This window comes from Alternaria ventricosa (assembly GCF_023758065.1).
Source record: "Alternaria ventricosa strain BMP 2768 chromosome Unknown scaffold_24, whole genome shotgun sequence".
NCBI lineage: Eukaryota > Fungi > Ascomycota > Dothideomycetes > Pleosporales > Pleosporaceae > Alternaria > Alternaria ventricosa.
The window spans coordinates 246032-270379 of record NW_026055704.1 but is presented as its reverse complement, the minus strand read 5'-3'; the positions used below and the strand labels follow the sequence as shown (position 1 = coordinate 270379).

General features: G+C 53.6%; 7 protein-coding genes across 7 annotated transcripts; 2 read left to right on the top strand and 5 right to left on the bottom strand.

Annotated features, from left to right (window-relative positions):
- Positions 1-2169: 2169 nt before the first annotated feature.
- Positions 2170-8919, bottom strand: J4E93_009806 (uncharacterized protein; the record flags this gene model as incomplete). Its single annotated transcript, XM_049347695.1, has 3 exons — positions 2170-4002; positions 4054-8579; positions 8631-8919. The coding sequence occupies 3 exons, from the start codon at positions 8917-8919 to the stop codon at positions 2170-2172; spliced, it is 6648 nt and encodes a 2215-aa protein (XP_049195196.1).
- Positions 8920-9359: 440 nt separating this feature from the next.
- J4E93_009805 (uncharacterized protein) lies at positions 9360-10151 on the top strand (the record flags this gene model as incomplete). The annotated part of the gene is made up of 1 exon (XM_049347694.1): positions 9360-10151. The coding sequence occupies one exon, from the start codon at positions 9360-9362 to the stop codon at positions 10149-10151; it is 792 nt and encodes a 263-aa protein (XP_049195195.1).
- A 390-nt stretch (positions 10152-10541) lies between these two features.
- J4E93_009804 (uncharacterized protein) lies at positions 10542-10802 on the bottom strand (the record flags this gene model as incomplete). The annotated part of the gene is made up of 2 exons (XM_049347693.1): positions 10542-10608; positions 10636-10802. 2 exons carry the CDS (start codon positions 10800-10802, stop codon positions 10542-10544), a joined length of 234 nt encoding a protein of 77 aa, XP_049195194.1.
- Positions 10803-14630: 3828 nt separating this feature from the next.
- On the bottom strand, positions 14631-16367 carry J4E93_009803 (uncharacterized protein; the record flags this gene model as incomplete). Its single annotated transcript, XM_049347692.1, has 1 exon — positions 14631-16367. The coding sequence occupies one exon, from the start codon at positions 16365-16367 to the stop codon at positions 14631-14633; it is 1737 nt and encodes a 578-aa protein (XP_049195193.1).
- Positions 16368-16668: 301 nt separating this feature from the next.
- On the bottom strand, positions 16669-17618 carry J4E93_009802 (uncharacterized protein; the record flags this gene model as incomplete). Its single annotated transcript, XM_049347691.1, has 2 exons — positions 16669-16850; positions 16904-17618. The coding sequence occupies 2 exons, from the start codon at positions 17616-17618 to the stop codon at positions 16669-16671; spliced, it is 897 nt and encodes a 298-aa protein (XP_049195192.1).
- Positions 17619-20833: 3215 nt separating this feature from the next.
- J4E93_009801 (uncharacterized protein) lies at positions 20834-22237 on the bottom strand (the record flags this gene model as incomplete). Its single annotated transcript, XM_049347690.1, has 3 exons — positions 20834-21537; positions 21589-21659; positions 21705-22237. 3 exons carry the CDS (start codon positions 22235-22237, stop codon positions 20834-20836), a joined length of 1308 nt encoding a protein of 435 aa, XP_049195191.1.
- Positions 22238-23391: 1154 nt separating this feature from the next.
- Positions 23392-24079, top strand: J4E93_009800 (uncharacterized protein; the record flags this gene model as incomplete). The annotated part of the gene is made up of 2 exons (XM_049347689.1): positions 23392-23661; positions 23714-24079. 2 exons carry the CDS (start codon positions 23392-23394, stop codon positions 24077-24079), a joined length of 636 nt encoding a protein of 211 aa, XP_049195190.1.
- Between the last annotated feature and the right edge of the window lie 269 nt (positions 24080-24348).

Sequence of the window (24348 nt, the reverse complement as noted above, 5' to 3'; positions counted from 1 at the left end):
AAGGTTACGGGTCACTTGGATACGCGCGCGAGGTCGCGGTCGCGGTCGAGGACACATGGGTAGACGGCTTAGAGATAAGAGAGATGTTGTTGTGTTTGTAGAAGAAGTGCAGGAGGATGAGGGGAAAGATGTGGTAAGCGAGGAGGAGAATAGACTGGATGAGAAGGAGTTGGAAAGGGGATGTTTTGTGTATAAATGAACAAATTGGTATCATTCTCGCGGGTACGAATAAGAAGATAAGAGGCAAACACATAAAGAGATGGAGAAGACAAATTGTGTATATCGCGTTGCTCAAACAAAAAAATCCATCATATCTTCTCTCCATCCGTACAGTGCTCTTCCTTCCTTCCCCGTCTAAACAACCTCCCCCATCTTGACCCAAACCCATGCTCCCCACTCTTATCCGTCTCCCTACTCCAAAGACTACTCGCCCTCCTCCTCCCCTCTACACTACTCTTCCTGCATCCTTCCGACCTCGAACTTGAATGACGCCTTCGTTCTGTTTTCGACGCGGCGTAGTGGTCTTCCGGACTTGATGTGAGGACGAGTTTGTTGTTGGAGGACGAGGAAGAGAGGATATTGGCCCAGGTGTGCGCTATGGAGGAACGACGGTCTGAGGTGGGTTAGTTAGGCTATGAGGGATGGGAAGATGTGGAGGATGGGAGGGGATGGCGTACGCATGTTTCCTGCTCCGCCGCGGCCATAGGGGATACACGGGTCTTCTGTTGAATGTGGTGACATCGTGGGAGATTGCGTCCTAATCAGAGATATGCATGTGCCGGTAAAATTGAGAACCAAGTGTTGTGTGCCGTTGTTTCGTTTGTTGATGCTTGTTATGTCCCGTTATGTATACCCAGGAATCTTTGGTCGCGTGTCTCCAAGTACTTAGGTATGTCTAAAACTGTAGTCAACGAATTGTTCTAGAAGACCCCGAGACGCAAGCCACCCCATATATCCACAACCCCCATCCCGCTCAACGCAGATCCCATCCCATCACCCTACGTAACCCACAATTTCTTCTCCGAAGATCACCCACACTTCTCTAGACCCCGGCTTCACCCGTCCCCATTAGGTCGCATTCTAACTACGCACCTACCGAGGCACCCACTCACATCCCATCCTCCTATCTACCAGGCTCTTTCCATCCAAGCTTTCCATCCAGGCAGATCTCAAGCCTTGGGTAACCTTAGCCTCTTGGTTCCCATACGTGCAGCGAGTAAAGCGACGTCAAAGAGGGCACCACTAGCGCTCGAGAAGCTTATCTGGAGAAGGCTGTACTTGGCATGGGTTGCGATTCTGGGGTTGACAGGTTTTGTCGCGTGATCGGGGGACGATGCACACGTGGGGATGAATGCGGAGGTAATCCCGCGGGGTGTTGGTGGGTTGCTTTTACAAGATCGGCGTTGAAGATGGGGAGGATGACGTAGCGTTAGCCGGTAAAACAGATTGAACTGCCTAGGTGACAGTGGTGCCATGCACACCCACGCGGAAGTTGTAAGAAGACGGGAAATCAAGAGCAATGTATTGGGCGTAGCTCTAGACGGGTTGAAGGAATTGGTGAAGCTTGACGGGGACGGATACCTCGGGAGTCAAAAGGAAAGACTATTAAAGCCTTAGTTCACCTATTCTGCAGAGCAAGGTACAAGTTTAACAACAGGCGCTGAAACAAAGACTAGGCTACTCTCTGTATTAAAGGAGCATATCTTTCTTTAGTGCGAGATCAAACCCTGGAAGACTGTCGCGAGACCTCCACCTCTACCCCTCCACCTCCCCTCCGCCTCCCCTCCGCCTCCCCCACCCACCCAATGTCATCACTTGCAGAGTCTCTAGTCCTCGACTCACATACCATCCACGTCAATCAGCACATCACAACACAGCCCACGAAGTCTTACAAGTCTAAAACGCGCATAAATCTCAATTTCCCATGAACACCATATAAATGCTATAGTACAACCACACATGCCCTTTCCATCCATCTTCGGAAAGAAATCCGCAAACTCATCCCAGAGTTGCAACCGCTAAATACCTCATTTTGATGACACATCCTTCATCCCTCGGAAAAGATAACCATGAACGTGAAACTCTGAAAACATTGAACAAAAGAGAAAGAAAATATGCTCGCATCCCCATCCCATTCCATCCCTCAAAATGTCCGACTCATGACATTCTCTACTCAGCGCCACCCTGCCCCCCTCCATTACCACCACCCCTTCCACCCCTCGGCTTCTTCCCTCCCCTCGTCGCACCTTCACTATCATCCTCCGCCCCACGCTTCTGTCCCCGTCCAGCCTGACCAGCTTGTCCAGGTTGGAAACCCGGCGCACCAGGATTAAGCCCACCCCTCGCAGGCGAGCTCTGATTCTGAGCCTGATTCTGATTCTGTTGGCCGCGACCGCGTCCACCGCCTCGGCCACCCCCGCGACCGATTTGCGATGCACCTGGACCTTGATTCTGCTGTTGCTGTTGTTGCTGGTTCAGACCTTGCTGCTGCTGTTGTTGCTGCGGTTGGTTCTGGCCTCGTCCGCGTCCGCCGGGCATGGGGATGCCGGTTCCACCAACACCACCACCACCGCGGGGGATGTTGGATTGGAGAGCGCCGCGGAGGGCTTGGACCCCGGTTCCTGCGGTGCGTCCGGATTGCTGCTGCTGCTGCTGTGCTTGAGGCTGTTGAGCCTGGGCTTGGCCTTGGACTGTGAAACCTGGCTGCGGTAGTCCCCGTCCCATTTGGTTCTGGTTTTGCTGGAATGGGTTTGGGTTTGTGCCGTGGCCGGCAGCTTGGAGGAAGGGGTTGGGCTGGGTGGCCTGAGTAGGAGTAGCGTTGTTGGTGCCGTTCGCTTGAGGCGTGTTGGTCGCGGAAGGCGCTGCTGGCTGTTGCTGTGCTGGTGTTGATGTATTCGGTGCAGCTTGTGCGGCAGCAGGCTTGGCGGGTGTGGCGGGTTGTGCAGGCTTGGTGGCTTCCACAGGCTTCTGAGTTAGAGCAACGGCGTACACCTTTGCAACCTCCTCAGTCGGCGTCTCCTTTGCAGCCTTCTCGACGTAGCTGAACCTGGTTCTGAACAGTTTCAACTGTGAAGCGTTGAGTTTCGCTTTCAGTTCATGTGTCTTGGTCAGCTTCGCTTCTAGTTCCTCGAGCTTCTCCTTCAGCTTCTTCTCCCAAGCAGCGTTGACGGTAGCCAGGTCCTCGCCCGAACCAGCCGCCTTCGGTTGTTCAGGTTCCTGCTTCACACCCGTAATGCCATCGATGGCCTTCTGAGTCTTGAGCTGTTCGATCTGTGTGTTGAGCTGCTTGATCTGTTCGTTGAGCTGCTTGATCTTCTCATCCTTCGCAGCTGTTTGCTTCTCGAGATTCATTTGAATCTGAGATTTCACCACCGCCAACACCCCGCTGTTCGTCTTGAACCACTTCCTGAGCTGGTCGTCCGTGACTGCAGGTCGGGGTAGATCTTGTGTGTTAATCATGCCATCCGGTACAGGTTGAGTCTCGGTTGTTTCACTGGGGGCGTTTTGAGTCGAGGCAGCGGCCTGCTTCTCTTGTCGTAGACTCTCGAGCTCGGCTTGATGAGCCTCCTTCAAGCGTTCGACCTGTTCGCTGGATTCGGCCTTGGTCTTCTTGATAGACTCATTGTATTTGTTCTTGATCTTTTCCAGGGCGCCTTCTCTCCTAGTGATCGTGTCTTCACGGGCTTTCAACGACGCTTCGAGTTCGTTCAGCTCGGCCTCTCGCTGGTCGAGTGAAGCCTTCAGGGCTGTGATCTGTTCATCGTTGTGCGAGGCTTCCGGTTGTGTCTGACCCTCTGCGGGTTGTTGTGCAGACTTCGCACTAGCAAGTTGAGCCCGCAAATCGTCGACTTCGGCGGCCTTCGCAGCGAGCTCTTCCTTGAGCTTTTCAGTCTCCACAGCCGTGGTGGAGTCGGTCGCGGGCTCGCCAGAAGCCGGGTTCGATGACGGTTGTTGCTGTGAAAGCTGATTCCGAAGCTCGCCGATGGTGGTGTCTTTGGTAGCCTACGGAAACGTTAGTATAGGGTATTTGGCAAGGACGTGACTGGAACTTACAGCTTCCTTCTGGAGCTCGCCCAGTGTCGACAGCTGCGCCTGTAGCTCGGACAGTTGGCTTGCAATGGCAGATCGGCTGCTCTCGGCATTCGAAGCCTTTTGCTGAGCTTCACCCAGCTGCTTCTGCAGAAGAGCCAGCTGGGGTGTCGTAGCATCGGAGTTCTCGTTGATCTGACCCTCCTCACCCGCATCCGCATTCTCAGCTGCCTGGGTAGAAGTGTTCGCCTGAGCAATGGCTTCGTCGCGAGCAGTCTTCGCAGCATTAAGCTCTTGCTGGGTCGTCGCCAGTCGTGCGCGGGTCTGCTCCAACTCCTTCTGAAGTGCCGCCGTTCGCTCCTGGGATTGTCCGGCGTTCGCACTTGTGGCTTGTGCGTTGGTGAGCTCTTGGCGGATACGGTCGACCTCCTCTTGTAAGCTTGTACTTGATTCCTGCGCCTCCTTGAGCTGAGCAGTGAGTGCGGTGATTTCAGCCCTCTTCTCTGACATGCGTTGATTATGTGTCTTTTGGAACTTTTCTCTCTCGGCCGCCTTGATGTTGTCTCGCTCAGCATTCGCCTTTTGTACGTCGCTTGTGAGAGCTGTGATCTGTTCGTTGAGGCCAGCTACCTGCTCCAGTGCCTGATCGCGCTCAACCTTGTGGTCTTCGATCTGTTGCTTGAGATCTTCGAGATCCTTGGGGTCGATACGATCGTATCGCTGTAGGACATCCTGGTGGCGCTTCTGCCAGCGGTCGCGATCCTCCTCAACAGCCTTGAGGTGACCCACATTGAGCTCGAGCTCGCCCTCAAGTTCAGTTACGCGAACTTGCAAGGGCTCCAACTCAGCCTGAAGATCCTCCAGCGCCTTGGCCTTCTCAGCAAACGAGGCCTGGAGACGAGTGTTTTCGCTGCGCAACGTCGCATTGCTCTCGCGATAGACGTTGAGTTCTTCGAGGTTCTTGTTGAGATGTGCAAGGCTGGAGTTGCTCTGCGAACCCGAGGCCTTGGCTTGCTCTTCCAGTAGCTTCTCTCGCGTCTGGTCGAGCTGACCTTGGGCGTGTGTGAGTTGCTGCTCGAGACGCTTGGACTCTTGCACCTTCAGGTTTAGCTGAACCTCCAGAATCTCCTTCTCTCGGCGGAGATAGGTCTCGATGTCCTGGAGGTTGTTGGAGCCGGACTCCGTGCTGCTTGGCTCCCCAGTCGATGCACCGCGGTCGTTCTTCAAGCTGTTGATTTGCTCTTTGTATTCGTCAAACTGCTTGAGCAAGGTCTGGTTGTATTGCTTCAAGTCGTCGTGGCGGCGTCTGGCTTCGGCAAGCTGCTCCTCATAGCGGCCCTCAGTAGACTTCCAGTGTTCTTGACTCTGCTCCAGCGTTGTGCGTGCAGCTTCTGCTTGCGTCTTGAACTCTGTGATCTGTGATTGAAGCTGGTTGTATTCATCGCGCAGCTCACGGAGCTTCGTCATGCTTTCGGCGTGCTTCTGGAACTCGTGCTCGTAATCCTTTTGGGCGCGCTCGGCGATGTCGGCTTGGGTCTTGACGTATTGCATTTGGTTCTCGGCCTCAGCCTTGTAGTCGGCTACATCGTTGTTGAGTCGGGTGATCTCTGCTTCCAAGGTTTCCTTCTCCTGTCTGAGGACCAACGTGTCTTGCTCATGCTTTCCTCTCAGTTCAGTAAGCTCGGTGCTACTTGTAGCGAGCTCAGAAGATATGTCTTCCATACGCTGTTGCAAGTCGCGGATAGTAGCATCCTTCTCTTCTTGTGCAAGGTTGAGTTGCTCCTGGAGTCGTTCGTGGGCCTCGACGAAGGTCTGTAATCGATTCTCAGCATCCTGGGCGATATCTTGGAAGCCGGCAATCTGGGCAGTAACAGCCTCCAGATCCTCTTCCTTGCGCTCGATCTTGCGCTTGAGGTCTGAAACCTGTTCCGCCAGCTCTTCCTCACGACTGACAGGATCTTGCTCATCGTTGGCCTGCGATCGTGGCTGAAGAGCCTGTATGCGCTCCTCTGATGACTGGAGTTGGCTCTGGAGTTCCTTGAGGCGTTGCTCCAACTGGTGGCGTGTCGTTTCAGCGGTCGCGGACTTGACCTCGGCACTGTTACGTGCGGCGATGAGGTCGTCGATCCGTCGTTGCATTTCGGTTCGCTCGTAGTCTCGTTGCTGGGTGGCCCTCTTGTGCTCGGCGATCTCGTCTTCCAGCTTGCTTTCAGCGCTCTGTAAATCTGTCCGAAGCTTGTCCACCGTGTTCTGCAGCTCGCGTCGGCTCTCCGCGGTGGCCAACTCAGCTTCGTTGCGCAGACTCTGAATCGAGGACACCATGTGGCTCAACCGATCGCGCTCGGTCATCAACTCCTGGTTCCGTTCCTTGAGACGTGCTTCAATGGTCGCGGACATTTCCCGAGATGCCTTGAGCTGCACCATCTCGCCCTGCAAGCTCTGAAGACGTGCCTCAGCTTCCGCAGCGTTCTGGGTGGCCTTGACAAGCCTGTCGTCCTGTTGGGCCATGGTGGCTTGGACCTTGTTGTAGCGTTCCTGGAGGGAGTCCTTTTCGGATTGGAGCAGTTTGATGCTGCCCTCAAGACGAGCATACCTGTCTTGCTCTCGGCGAACCTGCGACTCGAAACGGAGTTTGTCGCTCTGGAGCTGAGAGTTGTCCTTGGTCAAACTGTCAACCTGCGCCTTGAGTGTAGTGCGGTCCGTGGCACTCTCCTCCTTGAGCAGGTCAATGTGTGATTGAAGGTCCTTGATAAGCTTGCTGTACTCTGGGATCTCGCGGGATGAAGAGCCGTTCTCGAGAAGCAGGGGAGCCCCGCCTGCGGGTACAGACTGTGCGAAAGCGGATGTTGACTGCGAGTGAGACGGCAACTGACCCCGACCGCCAACTATGCGGCTGTACATGTCGCGTTCGGTCTTGAGGGTTTGTGAGCGAACGTTGAGTGACTTGATCTCTTCCTCCTTCTCAGCAACCACGGAGCGTAGACGGCCGAGCTCTTCGATATCTTGCTGATATTGCTCCGACTTCATGCGGACCTCTTGCCTCTCCTGTTCGTCGCCGACTTGTCGAAGTGTGCGCGTCAGTTCGGCGTTCTGTTGCTGGAGAGTGGCAATATCCTTGTACAGGATAAGGTGCTTCGTGATCATCTGATGTGTAGGCGAGTCGTCTGGTACGTGCTTGTCCGGTACTTGGTTATTCTCGACAGCGTTGACGATGAACTCTTGCTGTTCCTCTGTGAGGCTACCCATACCCTGCTCTTCAACCTGGCGGCGCCAAAGCAATGTGCGTAGCTGGATCGTCATGTCCTGTACCTGGCGACGCAGTAGAGCAGATTCGTTGTGCACGCCTTCCAAGTCACCCAGGGCCTTGCGCGAGTCGCGTTGTGCTGCCTCGCGTTCGGCAATGGCTTCTTCGAGAAGCGCGCTGATTTCGTTGTTCTGCTCGTTCAGGGCATCGTTCTGTCGGCGAAGTTCGTCGAACTCGGGTTGGTGACGCTCCAGCTCCTGCAGCATCTCGTTGAGGACACCTGTGTTCTCTTCCAACTTCTCGCGGATCTTGCGAAGCTCTTTCTTGAGGTCGTTGTTCTCGATCAGTAGCTGAGTCTTGGAGGCATCGGTCTTGAGCTGCGATCCGCCCGGGGAGAAGACGACAGCAGGCGAACCAGCTCGGCCGGGCGTGCTGAAGCCACCGTTCATGCTCATGCCGTGTCGCGGTGTTCCAGGTACGCGGACGGAGCTTCGAAGCTCGGAGTTGTCGCTCTTGAGGGTCTCGACGAGCGTCTCCAGCTCCGCCGTGCGCGCATCGGCCTCGGCAGCCCTTTCGCGTTCCGCCTCGACTTCGGCCATGAGCTGACCAATCTCGGTCGCGGCTTCCTCTTGTACGCGACTGCTGTCCGACTGCAGCTGCTCCAAGCGCTTCTTGGTCATCTCGTTGTTCTGCTGGTGCAGCGTCGACAGGCGGCGCGCGCTGTCGAGCTCGATGCGGAAGTGGGCCTCGGCGGCTGATGCTGCATTCTCGAGCTCTTCGATGCGCAGACGGTCCTCTTCGGCCTTGCCCTTGAGCTCCTCGATGTGTTGTCGCAACAGCGTCTCGGAGCGGTTCAGGGTGTCGATGGTCTCGGCGGCGTCGGCGTTCTCGCGCTGGAGTTGGGCAATCTGGGCGTTCTTCTCCTTCCGGTACTTGCTGTGGTCGTCTGCGCGCGTCTTGAGTTCGGTCGTGTACCAGTCGTTGTTGCTGCGCAGCTGCTCGATTTCCTGCTGCAGGTTGGCCTCGCGGAACTTGACATTAGTGGCCGCGCTCTCAAGCGACTGCGTCTTCTCCTCGAGCGTCGACACCTGCTTGCGCAGCTCGACAGACTTCTGGTGTTGCTCGGTGAGCTCCTTGGCGAGGCGGTCGTGTGCGGTCGTCTTGGTCTCGTGCATGGCCATGAGGTCGCGGTTCTGGGACTCGAGCGTCTTGATGCGCGACTCCAGCGCCTGCGTCTCAGACGTTGAGCTGGTGGCCGTGGCGCGCAGGTTGTGCAGCGTCGACTCTGCCTCTTGCCGTGCATTCTCTATAAACGCGTCAGTATCAATTGGACATGCATGGCTTCTGCATCTCGTACCCTCTTGGACTAGCTTCTTCTTCAATTCCTCGGCCTCCTTCTGCGCCTTCTCTGCCGTGGCCTTCAGGGTGCGCGCGCGCTGTTCTCCGCCCTGGATGGCGGCTTCGAGCTCGACATCGGTGCGGATCTTCTCCGATTGGAGGTCATCGTATGCGCGCGCCTTCGCCTCGATCTGTGTGAGGAGTGTCTGGACGAGCTCGACGGTGGGCTCTGATAGTAATGACTGTAGGGTTGTCTCGGGGACGGAATAGGACGCGGCCAGGTAGCCGACGTCGACGGATGCCGCCATGATGGTGTATTAGTTTATTGCAGGCCTCGAACCATTCTCCGGGTCGGTCGAGTGGGTCCCGGGGAGAAAAGAGACAAAGGAGGGCGGTGGTGTTGACGCGAACAATGAACGGGTCCGCGGTCAAAGTCGCGAGTTCAGTTGTTTGACGACGGTCGCGCAGGGGCCAACCACTAGCGCGGCTGCCTCCCAAGGTTGAGGTCATAGCACACATGCGTCTTTCTCCGACGCCTTCACTCGGCACCTTCCATTCACTACCTTCACCTTCACCCGCCGCACCTTCCGCGCATCCACGCTCACTACTACCGGACCTTCCCCGTTGTCTGCCGTGCGACTCTTTAGCTAGACGCTGCACACTCGACTGCCGACAGCAGGCATCCTCGACCAGGCAACAGCCACCCCCGACCGCATCTTCAACTTCTACCACTACCACTACAACCACCATGTCCTTCCTCAAAGCGAACTCGGCCACAGGCATGAATGCCCCCTCACCCACACCCTCGAGCTCCTCCGCCAGCGGCAAGCGCAAGCGTCCTACCGATGGAGCGCCCCCCGTAGTCTACTCGCAGCCGCAGGACACAGGCACCGGCGAGCACGTCTTCACCCGCCTCACCTACGTCAACGACTTCCTGCGCGAGCGCAAAGAAAAATGGCACACCTTCGACGACATCATGGAATACCTCAACATCCCACCAGGCCACATCCAGCGCGAACAGCTGCGCCAGCTGATGCGCGCCGACAACGCCGGCAACAGGATCAGCTGGGACTCTACGAACGAACGCTACAAATACAAGAGCAAGCTCAGCATCCACGACCGCGCGCAGCTCAAAGGCCATTTCCAGACGCAGAAGTCGGCCATGGGACTGCAGATCAAAGACCTGAAAGACGGCTGGTCCACCGTCGCCGACGACATCACCAAGATGGAGAACAAGAAGGAGGTGCTCGTGCGACGCGCCAAGGATGGCGTGCCAAAGACTGTCTGGGGCAACGACCCTTCTCTCATGCTGCCCATGGACCCCGTCTTTGCAAAGGCATGGCACTCGGTCCAGGTCCCCGATAACCCGGATGAGCTGCGCAAGGCCCTTCTAGCCAACAAGCTGACTGCCGCTACGCAAGCCAAGGTTATTGTCGCTGCCCCTACCAACAAGAAGAAGAAGGGTCCTCGTCGTGGTGGCAAGCAGACCAATACCCACATGATTGGCATCCTGAAGGACTTCTCCGGCATGAGAAAGTAAACGAGACTGAAAATTGCGATTCCTCTCATTTGATGATGAGGAGTACCTTTTGCGTATGTGGTGGTTATGTATTTCGCGTGTCATGAGTGGCTCGTCTCGCTCTGCGTCATCGCAGTACCATGGATGGGATGGAAGGAACTGAGACAAAAAAGATGATGTTTGTTTTCTTGACTGCATAGCGAGGGCGTTGGGAAATTGTTTCACGTATACTGGCGTTTTCATCTCTGGGCAACGTGGGAAGACCGTTGGACCGACTTCAAATTGGTATAAACATTTGTACATTATGCATTCATTCTTCCAAACACGTCTACCCAATCACTTCTGCGCTGACCCATCTACCCGTATCTGCGTATCCAAACCATCACTACCCTTTTACAGACAGCAACTGACCTACACAACACTGTTAGCAATGTCCTTCTTCTTCTTCTCTAGAGTAGGTAGGGTACTTACACCGCAGCTAGGACAGTCGGTACCACAGCCGCACGGCGGCACGAATTTGGTGGCGCAGCAGCTCTCGAACTGCTGGCGGGCTTGTAGGTCGCCTTCTACGACGTCGTAGGCTTTGATGCTGCCGTCGACTTGCAGGACGTAGTTCGTGGCGGCGAGCGTGGTGGATGCGCAGAGGAAGGTGAGAAGGGCGGTGAGCTTCATGGTTGTTGAGATAAGGAGTGGGTCGTTATGCGGATGTGTTATTATTGTTGTTATTATCGGCGTTGTTTAGGTGGATGTATAGATGTGAGAGTGGTCATGCTATACCTAGCTACTTATACCCACACACCCCATCCCCCATCTCCCACCCCAGCCGTCCATCTCTACCCAAACACGTACCTTTCATATATCCACATCTCCACTGATCCAGCCTTGTTTGTTTTTCGTCCGTTGCATCACAGACACTGCGTACGCATTCTGTGGAGACTTGCCCCTTGCATTTCGGCCCGGCTGGGTTGGGGTTTGCAGACTAAAGGGCTGAATCACATCTAGGCGGTACTGGGCATCACACCATGAATGAAGTGATACTGCGGTGAGGGGATGGGGTCGGAGATGGCCGCTTGTGCCTTTGTCGTTGTTGCTGTTGTGATTGTTAGTGTTAGTGTATGTGGATGTGGATCACAGCTAGCTACGGGGTGTTGAACTAGGTATCCGGTGAAGATGGTTATGAAAAGCAGACGTTGATATTGAACTTTTCGAATTCGTTCTTTCAGGCCAAGGCGGATAGATTACAAACATATCCCAAGTTTTTGCCCATAAGATATCATACACAACCCCAATATACTCCTCCCCATCCTTTCTCCCCTCCTCAAAGATTTCAGCAAGAAGACTACACCCAATCCATCATTTCATTCATTTCACAACAAAATATACATCACAAGCATACTCATACGCCCTCCCACACCCACAAGGCGGAGCGAAATTATTCGAGCAGCAATCCGGGATAAACTGGCGTGCATCAAGCTGCGTATCTGGTACAATCTTGACAGAGCCGTCGAGTTGGGGGATGTGCTTTGCGAACGCGGTGCTCACGCCAAAGGCGGTGAGGAGGGCTGTGAGATGCATGTTGGCCGGGTGGGTAGATGTGCTGGGTTATTGTTGGTTGGATTGGGGATGTGGGAATGTGGTTGGTGGTGTGGAAATAAGCATGTATACTACATGTATTCCCAAACATCTCCACCTTCCCTCTACCTCAACACCACACACATACCTTGCGCACCTCCAGCTTCCCTTTTCTTCCCTTCCCATCACCTCACCTCATCACCTCACCCACGCACACACAAGCCGGCCCATTTCCGCACACCACCCCCATCGTTTCGGCCCGTTCGCGTCTGGTCTCCAAGGTTAGTCCGTACCTAGGTATATAGGCTGAATAGCCACGTCTAGCACCTGGGCAAAACCGCACATCACCACCTCTGTCGTCTCTACTGCTTACATGTGGGTATCCTTACTGCGGGCGCAAGAGCCGTACAATGACCTGCAGCAGTCAACGGCAGTTAGATGCGCCGGCATACCCGAGCATGGGAATGCAGGACAGTGATGAGGGAGGGAGCGTTTTGGGTGGGCGGGAGGATGGGAGGATATGGTGACGATGATGTTGTACATACGCGTATTAGGTTTCGCGCCGTTGGAGTAGGATTTTTAGTGGCGTGATGGATTGACCAGACCAGTGATGGTTGCCTCGTTTCGGGTATCTGGTCGCCACTTGACGGCTTTTGGTAGCGGTTTGTCGCATGAACATTCACCGCCTTTCTTCCCTGTCCTGTGCATTGCTCCTACGGTTGTTTCTCGGTCGCTCAGTCCGACCTACTCAGGTAGCCTTGCACGTCGCAATTCTGGCACGAGCGACGAGGCTGTACATGAGATGTAGAAGATAAGTCTGAAGGGCCTTGTCCTTGGTGGAGTGTTCGGTGTATGGATTGGTGTTATGTCACCACCTTTGGTGTATTGCCTTGACCTCTCCAATGTGGTTCGGGTCCCAATCCGTTCTTGTTGTGATTTGCAGGACTATGTAGGTGGGAGGCTGGAGGGCTGAATCACATCTTGGCGCCGCTGGGCTTCACATTGCGACTTTTGGTGCGGTGCGATGCGGTGAGCTGGGACGGTAGGGTGGGATGGGATGGGATGGTAGTGCCGTGTGATGGTATTATTGTTGATGTTGGTGTTGTTGCTGGTTGTAGTGTGCAGAAACCACTGCCATGTGTGTATTGTCGGACCTGGTAACTGGGAAATCTGAGGCTGGAGGAGAGTCCCGATATTTACCCGTAGCTGTGGCCCAAGGTGATCTGGGTTGGCGGTCAGTGGGCAGTGATACGAGAAGCCATGTCTGTCGTAGTTCTGTCCGTGTCAGCTGTTATTGCGTCTAGTAGCTATTTACTTCACTCTTCATGGCACTTATAAACTTCGAAATGTTGAAATTTGTACTTGCACGCTACCTAATATAGACATTAGCGTAGATGTTCGAGTTCGTGCTGACATCAGGCTATTACGCCCTTGATCCCCCCTCTCTTTCTCTCTCTATCGTCATGTCTTTGCCTCTCTTCCCCCTTGGACGTTTTCTCATACGTCTCTTCTCGAAGAATCCCTCCTTTCCAGAAGTGCCCGGTCATGGCGGACTATCGCACCTCTCTAAAAGCCGCAGCACTCAAGCTACACCCAGACACGTTAGCAAAGCGTCCCATGATCGACCCGACGTATCGCTCTCATTCATCCCCTCCAGGGCTCTCTAGTTCCATCTTCTTCTTCGTCTCCTTCATCTTGAGTCGAGTAGGAAATACGTACACCACAGCTAGTACAAGGTGCAGGTGGGCAAACACAAGGCCCATTGAAGTTGGTGGAGCAGCACCCTGGGATCTGGCGTGGTAGCAGATCGCCTTCTGCCATCGCTTTGATGGAGCCGTCGGCTTGGAAAATGTCGATGGCGAAGGCGGTGCTTGCGCACAGGGCGGTTAGGATGGCGGTGAACTTCATGGTCGGTTCGGGATGGGCGGCTTGTGCGGATAGGTGTGGAGTTTTTGGGATGAGATGGCGATGGGGGTCGCGGTAGTGGTGGTGCATGTATTTATGTTCACCGACCTACCTGTTGTACAACGACCTACGTACAACATTTGTTACTGCTTACTGTATTCCGCTTCTCCCGACATATTTCGTATCGCATGGTATATCACCACGTACGTATGTACATGAGTGTTGATCCCCCTCTCTCTTTCCTTCGGCCCGTCGTCGTACGAGCTCGTCGCTAACCTGGGTAATATAGGCTGAATAGCAGCTGGGCGGACTGAGCATCGTCATTCTTCTATCCTTACTGCCCCTCAACCTGGTGCTTCTCTTCTGCATGTCATGCATCTTGACCAAACATTCTTTCCGTCCGCGAAGCCAAGGTTTGGTTCGTCGTGATGGTTTCTCGCCTGATACGCACATGCAGTTCTGGAATATCGGGTTGAAACGAAATGTCTTTCGTCATCGTCGTCGTTACTGCGGCGAGTTGGGGTATTTGAGGACTTGATCGCCAGCGCTTTATTCGTGCTACATGGATGTCGCTTGCTCGGGTTGATAACTGAAGATGATGCGCACAGCATGCGAGCCTCGGAGTGCCGTTTGAGACCTTTGGTCGCGTCTTACTGGAATATGTTAGTGCTGTTGCTAGTAGCCATCTGATGTTACGTCATGTACACATGCATTCACTAACCCACGAATAGTGCTAACGACTACTACCACACGCAAGATGCGATGAATATACTCCAAAGCATACATGAAGACGCGGAATTTCTTGGCGTAACGACCACTGCGATGCAAACATTCACCGCTACCTTTCCTGCAGGGTCCTTCCTCGGTTACATCTCGGCTGACTAACTTTAGGGCTTACATCAATTATGCCACGGTTTGATTTGCTCGCTCTTCATGAAATCGCCAGTGTTTCCATCGTTCCATAGAACTTTGAGATGCAATACGGCGATACGACGTGTATCATCCGTGGCGTCATGATTGGCATCATGTCACCACCTCAGGTTCACCGCCTCTTCCTCTCCAATACGGTTCCTGTCCCAACCTCTCGTCCACGAAGCGTTCAGGTAGACCGATGCCTTTGCTGGAATCGTACTCTCCACTGAGTTGACAATCCGTGCACAGCGCGCCCAGCTCATTAATTCTAGCTCTCGCTTCTGTGTATCGCTCATTCTCTTCTTGAAACCGGGTCTTCATGTCTTTGAGTATGGAGGCTAGATGATCCTGCCGCTCCGAGGTTACCTCAATCCATATCTTTGGGCATTCTTTATTGTCGCTGTAGCGCGATGGCTCCCACTTGATGTCTTCGTTCCAGCCCCAATCTCGCTCCGCGCTTATAGGCCCGTATCTGCTGAACATGTTGTATAGAATGATGGATATTTGGATCCCCTCGGCAGCAGCAGCTCGGCTGATCGATGCCAGGTTATCCAACCAATCGTCCTTCCAGTCCAGGAGCGGAAGTTCGACACGCAGGTGCCTGAGCTGGGGGAAAGATGTCCGCTTGTTCTGCACCACTAGATCGAGTGCCGGGAGTAAGCACTTTGGGACGAAGTCGACAACCTTCTTATGGTCTATATGCTGGTTCTGGGCTCGTGTTATCCAGAGTTCTTGGAGGCTCTTGGGCAGCGTGGACCAGAGTCTATCTCTCGTGTCGGCGGTCTTGAACATCTCCTCGTCAGTAGTCTTGCGGTGGCCCCATATGTACACCGGGGCGACTTTGAGGCGCTTCAGAGCCGTAAAAGAAGAGAATGAACACGGGTAAGCCTTCCCACGCTCGGCACTTTCGTCGTCAAGGTAAGGATAGAAGTCTTCGTGGCTTAGCCCCAGTGTTTCCAGCCTCTCGTGATGTGGCTCCAGGCTTCGCATCATCGCCGGATGCTCTGTGTCGCACCACGCCCACGGGCCTCCAAGTTCGTAGTTGAATGTCTTGAGTCTTCCGGGTATTGTCGCGTTCAACATGCCTTGGAAATTCTCCACGTCAAGCTTTGCGCATCGCAATTCCAGATACTCTACTGGGCACGATCGTGGCTCCAGTTTCGAGAACAGGGCATTCTCATCGTGGACTTCGCTGTCGCCGTGCTTCCATCCGTTTATAGAGCGCACATTAGGTAGATGGAAGAAAGCTGCGACGTGACTGGTGTCGCTAGAATACTTGTCGTCTGCTCCAGCAACCAGGATATCGATAGGCTCTGACATTGCGTGCGGGTTCCCACGGATGACCCTGGGCAGCAACGAGACGAAATCATCATGACCATACAGGTCGCAATTGATGTTCAAACGTCGAAGTTTTGGGAGGCCTACGAGTAATAGCGCCATAATAGCATCCTCATTCTTGGCCGACTGGATCTTCCCATACACATCTTCAGCCTCTTCGACGGTGGAAGTGTACTCCGCGCACTTCTGCCTCAAGATTTCGTGGACTCCAGGATCATCAGATCTTGGCCAGGATCCGTTGGAATATCTCTCTTCAACATCTGCCCAGGTACGAGGCACGATGAAGGATTTGACAAGACTGGCATGGGCGGGGGAAGTGAAAACCAAGTATGCAAGAGCGGCAAGGTTGTCGGTCTCTTTCAGGTAAATCTCTGAGTACAACCATGGCGTCGCAAGCCGATTGAGTGTTCTGGAAGTACGGCATAGGCTGAGGAGAGATTCGCGCGTGGATAATGAGACAACGTGTTCAAGAAGCTCGGTGGGAAGCTTCTCCTCAATAGAGAGTGACATGGCAAGAACAACGACTTCGCAATGGCAGTTCGCTGGAATGGAGAAGAGGAATCGATAGCCATCTTGAAATTCGGAGAAGATTTTATCGTTTTGTTGTTAGCTGTTGCCCGTTGTGCAAGGCCGCCAGGGCGTATCGGATGCCTGCTTGGCATCTTGCTAGACAGCTGCTTACGTGACGTCATCGCTGCTCCACCCAATCACTTCGAGTTTGCTGCCTGAATCATCCACTCTTCATAGATCTAAAACATTCCCATTTGAAAGCTAAGTACAGATCAACGCTTTCTGCCTTCGCTATCATCATCTAGTGCGCAGTCGCCCCAAATGGCCATCCATTGAGATCGATGTTGAGTAGCCTTCCCGATTCGATTTCCTTAGCACGAGACTTCAGGTCGTCGATATCCCAGTTACACCACAAGAACTTGCCCTTGAGGAAGCGAGCCTCTGGGGTCGAGAGCCAGAGATTGAAGCTCGCAGGAAGAGTGACTACATCAAATCGATTAGTCTCGCCGCAGTCTGCAATAGGGTCGTACACTCACCATCATCAGTCTTGACATGTTTGAAGCTCTCTGACCCACCGACTCTACGGTTCATCTCCGTCAACACAACGCCAGGCTGGGTATGGAAGACACTAAGACCGGGTTTCGCAAGGAGGACCATGTCCCACAAGCGGTAAACAGCCATCTTCGCTACGCAGTAGGAGGCGTAGGCATCGTTCAAACTCAAATGGGCGCCCCAGGAGTTGATAGCGACAACATGCGCATCAGGTGCAGCATGGCGTATGAAAGCTTTAGCGACCCATAAAGAACCTTCAATATTACCAGTGACGCCTTTAAGAAACTCGCGCGCGTCAACATCAGCAAAGTTCTCCGTTGGACCAATGACCGCAGCGGCATGAATGAGCGTATCAATCTTCCCATCTTTAGCGAAATTGTCAAAAGCCGAATTGACAGATGCCTCGTCGGTGACATCGGTGCTTTGAATAAAGACCTCTGTGCTAGGGCACTCTTTCTCGATAAGGGCTTTGTTCTCGAGCAGCGGACCCTCGCGGCGTCCTAGCAGACCGATATGTGCGGCACCTGCGCGGGCGAAGAGACGTGCTGTTTCTCCTCCGATGCCCGTGTTGCCTCCTCCAGTCACAAGAATAGATTTGCCTTTCTGAGAGAGGGCTGGGAGGCTGGGGTCGCCGGCGGGTTGGGCTTTGTTGTGCCAGCGCTGGACTGGGGATGGGAATGGAGGCGTGTCGGAGACCATGCTGATGTGTTTGAGAGTTGGTGGAGGAAAAAAGGATTAATTGATGCGTGACTTGCGACTGATACCAATTGGAGAGCTGCGGATATCCTGACTATTCGTAATGGAGGACGACCCATCATTCTTATAATGTTCTTGTTCCCTAGTCGGGGAAAGAGACACGGCGGAGTTCACGAATCCCGACGTACAATTTGTTCCGCCCGACACTAGTGAAATCCGATCGCATTGATCCTGTTCCAATGGGGTGGCGCTTTCGCCGGTTGGTATTCCATGCATACTTGTACACAAATACTCGTTGATATCTCACTATTGGTATATCTCGGTACAATCCGTCAAGCCATAGAGGCCATGAGCATGATCAGCCCACCCATGCTGTCCATACCAGAGCACCATTCGGACCAACAGGCTGCACTACGACTAGCTCTACTCGTGTTGACTTGAAGAGTCGCTTCATCATCTAACGGAACATATGGCAACCACGCATCGCGGCAGGACAATCGACGCTGGTCCAACCTTCTAATCTCACCATCGACAGCTAGCGCAAATGATGTCTCTTGTCGCTGCTCGCTCTGCCGTTGCATTTGCCACTCTTCTGCATCCTTCGCTTCCCAGAGTTGCCGTTTAGCGGGCAGAGGCGCGATTACGAACTCAGTGGGCATGTCGCACATGGCTGCTGGGTCGAAGAAGACGAGCTTGTTCAGGATGCGATAGATTACCGCGAGTCTATCATGGGTTTTAGTGAAGGAATATGGAACGGTTATCGGAATGATCAATGTACCTTCGCCTGGATTCTTTGTAAACCCAGTCTTGCCAGCTGTTAGTTGACTTGCTGCGACATAATACGTCATGCGTATGACAATCGAAATCGTCGCGAGAAAGTTGTATTGCGACGAGCTAGAACGAAATTTGTTAGATGTGTTTCCTCGACGTGCGGACACATCAGACTCACAATAACCGCCCTCTCCAAAAGATAATCCAGATTATTATGCTCAGTCTCGCCTTCATCAATCCGAATCAAGATGTACACTGAAAGAGCTTGCATAGCACCTAACAGTTCCCATTTATTCAGAGTTTGGTTCTGGTCACAGATGCGTTCACACTCGGTTCTCACGTTCCGCCAGAAGAGCTTCCGGCTTCCTTTGACTCGGTTCGCCATCATGTGCATCAACGCGATGCAATTCTCAAGTGGTTCTGTTGTTGTCCCTTCATCGGTGAACGACACATAGCTCGGGTGTATGAACGGTGGCAGATCATTTTGTTGCAGCATCAGCGGATAAGACTTCAACGTGTAGAAGATGCGACTGGCCGCTCTTTCCGCTCCGTGGTGCATCTTTGGCCGTTGTCTCATTGATCTGATGTTCAAACTGGGGCCAGGTGAGATGGCAAAGCACAACGACTGTTGTCTCTGGGTTTGATGTTGCCGCTCCCGCTGACGAGTAAGTTTATTCTGGTCGTCGGAGATTGGGTCTGTTGAGTCCAGCAACAATGAAGGAGGCGTAATGGTCGTCGAGCTGGCTAATCCTGGCGAAGGTGACGTGACTGAAGGGAAAGCCGACTGAGGCGTAGGTATCATGAAATCTTCAAAGGCCGTCATATCGTCGAGGTTCCACTGTAGATCTTCAAACACGGAGTCATCGCTGGCCGATGTAGTAGCCAGAAGACCCTGAGATTGATCGGCTACAGTTGGCACAGTCGAGTTTGCATGACCGTCAAGGGGATCATCCAGGCCGTCGGAGGTAGCACGACGCACAGCATCACGCTTTTGCCTTGTAGATCTGGAGGGATAGTGACACGTGAGTCCCCTTCGGGTACAGCGCGAACATTCTGGTAGTGCATTATCGCATCCGGTCTTTGCCTTTGCGCAAGCCGCGCATGACCGCCGTCTCGGGACAGAGGCTCTCGTACTAGACCGACAGTAATATCCATGCCGTTTCAATGATGATTCTTCGAGACCGGTCAGTTCAATGATCATTGTCGCAAACTTCGAGCAGCATGGCAAGAACACTGACGCTTGGTAAACGGCTTTTTGCACTGGCGGCACCAGAGCACACCCGCAGGTACCTGCTCCGTCATCCGGTGCTGGTCTGGAAGCGAATATGAGGGTTCGAGACACTCACAAGACAGCTAGCTCCGGACGAACTGAAGGCAAAGAAGTATTTAGGCGGCACAAAACAGATGCTTGGTCGCGACAAGCACAGGTTACCTAGGTAGTCCTGAGGTCGAGGTGGGTGGTGCTGACATATGCGGCAAGGACGCGCCCCACCTGCATCCTTCGGTCGGTACAAATTGTAATTCCCACCCTATCAACATACTGGCCTGCTGTTGAAGAGCCGTGGGGTCGACGTGTTGAAGTGCGCGCCGCTACACCCGGATATTGCGTTCGAAATTCGACCCGGCATTCCCCAGCATTGAAATAAGGCTTTCGGAGACAGTCCCAGGACTTGTCTAATCCAACATTGGTTCTCAGTGGGATGCCAATGCCTTGCAGCTTACGGCAAACGATCATAACGTCGTACTGGGTGAGCGCGTTATTCTCAATTCGAGGTCTGATGTTCATCATTTCAAAGCTATCCGTGTCTCATGAGTCTCTCACTGATCTCATGCCATGGGACAAGTAAACAGGTGCGCTGAAGCCTACAATACAACAACAGCAACATAAATTCTCGAAATTTGAGGCAATGTAGCTTTTTCGGCTTTTTTATTGGATGTGCTCCGTGAAGTGGCTGCCAGTATTTCCTTAGATGCGTTGCGATAATGCATTACGTGGATAGAAATTGTGTTTATAGGCTATTGTACTTCTGTTGTAACATCAGGAATAAAGCATAACATCGATCATTACAAGCAAGCCTTTTCGATCCTAGTCAACGCGAGACACAAAGCTGTTAATGAGACATCACAAGAGTTCAGCTCTCCATCGCCATCTCAATGTCAGCATCAACAAAGCCATCAAACATGTGACCATTCCAATACTTCGCCCGGAAAACACCGCTGCTGTGCTATCCCATTGGAATGGCGAGCTGCCCTCAACCCTATCGAAGGAGAAATAGAGACGCCGAATAATACGCCGAGGATGCCGCTTCTTCATCAAACCAAAGAAATGCCCTAAACCCCATCCTTGCACATCATGTACAACGTCCACAAGCCGCCGCCGCCAAAATCATCTGACAAAAGAACAAAAAGTAATCAACAGCCAGCGCATTCCCCAACACGTCCGTCGCTTACGCACCCCACTTCTTGACCGCCTCGCCCAGCTCTTTCGTCAACCCACGCCTCACAGCCAAAAGTTCTTCTTTCGCATTTTCAGCCTCTTTCTCGCTCCTCTCGACGCGTCCTCTCAGTTTTTCGACTTCGTTCCTGAGTTCTTTTCGTAGTTCTTTGCTTGCTTCTTCCACAGCTGTCAACCGGTCTACTTCCACCCTTAGCTTTTCGCCTGATGTTTCGACGGATTCCAACCGCTCTTTCATGGCCATCATCTCTTTTCTCATGTTCTCGGACTCTTTCTTTAGCGCGTCGGATTCGATTTGCAGACCGCGGTAGGCGTGGGATTCCTTCTCCATACGCTTTTGGAGGTCGGTTTTCTCGGTCTCTAGGCTGGTGTTTGAGGCTTTGAGACCGGCGTTTTCGTCTTTGAGATGTTGGATGCGGTCTGTTAATGCACGGTTTACGCGCTCTGGTGCTGGGCTGCGTGGGCTGAGGATGGATAAGGGTGATGGGACGGAGGTGGAGTCTTTGAGATTTGAGGGTGGCACGATTTGCTCGCTGACGGTGCGACGGTGTTTTTTTGGTCGGATAGCCGATGCGATGCTGGGGTAGTCTTCATCGCGTTCACGTTTGATTTTGACGCTCAAGTTGTCGGTTGCTGCGCGTTTGATGGATGGCGCCTGGACCTGGATGTCTTCCGGTATGGATCTTGATAATGATGCTGCCTCTAGTCAGTACATTATCAACCAAATGACAATCAACATCGACATACAGACGGTAGATGATCGCTTTGGCCGAACAGCGATCGAATCCTTTTCAATGGGCGTACTGGGTTCCGATTTCCTAGACGGCGGCAGCAATGGTCTTTCCCCCTCGTTCTGCACCCACAAACACGCGTCTCGGAAATTCCTGGTAAACATGGTGGGATCTGATCTCGTCCGACATAACTCCTTCACGTGGCCAGCAGCCAAGAAATAGTAGAGAATGAGGGCCGACACACGATGGATGGCTTTGGAGCCGCCGGTATCGTCTCCAACATCACAAAAAGGCGCATGGAAAGCAACAGTACTGGTACTATTCACAGCTTGCAACTCGTGTGCGCCGTCCTCCAATTCGGTAATGCGATAAAAGCTGACCTCGGCCTCATCTTCGTGGACGTGCGCGGTGACCCGATCTATGGGTTCATCGTCGTCGCCCGCGGGGCCTGGCGCATATCCGCCGATGACAAGCAATTGCTTGTGGGTGGAGCGGCCGAGCCCTCGCCAGATGGCTCTGCTGATGGTGAAGCTCTCGTCGAACTGGATCCAATGCAGTCTTGCGGCGCGTGGCAGGGCGCGAAAGGGCGCGGCAAAATTCGCACGCGCCCATGCTTGGACATTTTCGTTTGTCAGGGGCGATCTTGTCTCATGGAAGTCGGTCATTGTGGCGATTGATTGGCGTGGTGTGTGTCACCCGCTGTTGCGCTGGATTTCAATGGGGCGCGCCTTGATTCGCAGAAGCGGAGGCTGCGCAATTGCGGGTCGTGGGGTGGTGACGAGCTGGTGCTGTTCCTGGTCGCGGTGAAGAATTGTACGACGAGCACAGGTCGCCGCCATTGAAGCCCGTTGGTGGTCGGATCACGGCGACATTGCTCGAGAAAGCTGTGTAGAGGTTGACGCAGGCAGAAGTCAGGCGGGAATCCTTCCGCTGCCCGTTATTTGCGGGGCTGGCAGTGGCTGGACGACTAGAACGGAAGGTGTGCAGCGCAACCCATTTTAACACATGCAAGACGGCCATCATCCCAATCGTCATCGCACAGTTGCATGTTTCGGTGTTTTGCATCCATCGCGCTGCATATCTAGTTCTGGACTTGCGCGATAAGGGTGCTGAGCGTCCGTAAAGCGCTGGTTCCGGGTACCGAGGTACCTCTTGTTGTCGAGCGCATCGCGCGCTTAGCCCCGAAGAGACCTGATACACTTGGCAATAGTATCAAAATAGCTAGAGCTGGATTAAGGTTGCAGGTGCGCCGGACAAGGTTCAGGATGGTCCTGGTCAGGCCAGGCGATGAGTTCATCGGCAGTTCACGGATGCTTGCGCTAGTGGGCGAGACTTTCATGTTCCTCATGTTGTGCATGTGCTATGTATGGGTACGTCGGGAACTGCACTCAGCAAATGTGACATCTACATGATGGCAGTGGATCGCGAAGGATGTGTTACTGGTCGTCTTGTCATTTTCACGGCGGACAATGGAGCCTGTGCAGATGGTGATCGTGCAAGCAACAGGCTGATACTATGTGACGGCAGAGTTGCTTTTTCCAGTTGACGATCGATCGTGGTATTTCGTAGTGAGGTGTATTTAACGTTCCAAGGTTGTTGCGTGCCACGGGGTTCTCACGTGCCTGGGCGCCCAATCGGGCAGCTCTACGCGTCTACGTCATCGCCTTTTTTTCTGCCACGCGCGCCACGTGCGACAGCTTTCACAGTCACCTTGCGCAGCTCCATTCTGGCCTTACCACGCTTCTTAACAGCTGTCGTATCTGCAGTTGTCTTGGCGTCCTTCCTCAAAGCGCCCTTCCCACCTATACCGAAGACAACGATGCCCCGCCGCAGCGCGACCTCGTCGGCATCCACCGACACGACCACGACTACAACGCTCCCAGAAAAGGTCCAATGGCCGTCAACCTTCACGGATGGACTACCGCTCCCTAAAATTGTCGTCTTCGATCTCGACTACACACTATGGCCCTTCTGGGTCGACACCCACGTCACGCCTCCGCTGAAACCTGTCGAAGGTGGCCTGAAGGTCAAGGACAAATATGGCGAGGGCTTCGGCTTCTACAACGATGTCGGCGGCGTATTAGAAGCAGTGAGATGACTCGATTACCATCGTCTCCATGACGAAGCTGACGTAACGACAGCTCAAACACAAGAACATCCTCATCGCCGCTGCCTCGCGCACGTGCGCCCCCGATCTCGGCCGCGAAATGCTCAAGCTCCTCAAGATACCCAGCGCAAACGGATCGTCGTCACGCGCGATAGACTACTTCGATCACATGCAAATATACCCCGGGAGCAAGACGACGCACTTCCAGAGGATACATAGAGACAGCGGGATCGACTACGAGGAGATGCTTTTCTTCGACGATGAGAGTAGGAACAAGAATGTGGAGGTGCTGGGAGTGACTATGCAGCTTATAAAAGACGGTGTGACAAGAGATGAGATTGACAGAGGTGTGCAGAGTTGGAGAAAGAGGAATGGACGGACAAAGGCGCTGGAAGGCTGAGAGGACAGTGTTTGTGTTTGAAGCCATCAGTGGCATCGTAAAACCTGAACATTAGATCTCCGCGTCTAGATCTTGTATTCAGGTTTTACGATGCCGCCGATGGCTTCAAACGCCGCCGTCGCCGCCTGACCGCCTGTTGTCTTCTGTGGACCACGAACGCACCGTAATATTTCACTGAGGCGTCCCGTTAGATCGATCCAACGTACATGGCGTCTCACAACCCCGCCTTACACATGCACATTAAAGTACTCTGGTGGCCGCTAGAGGAA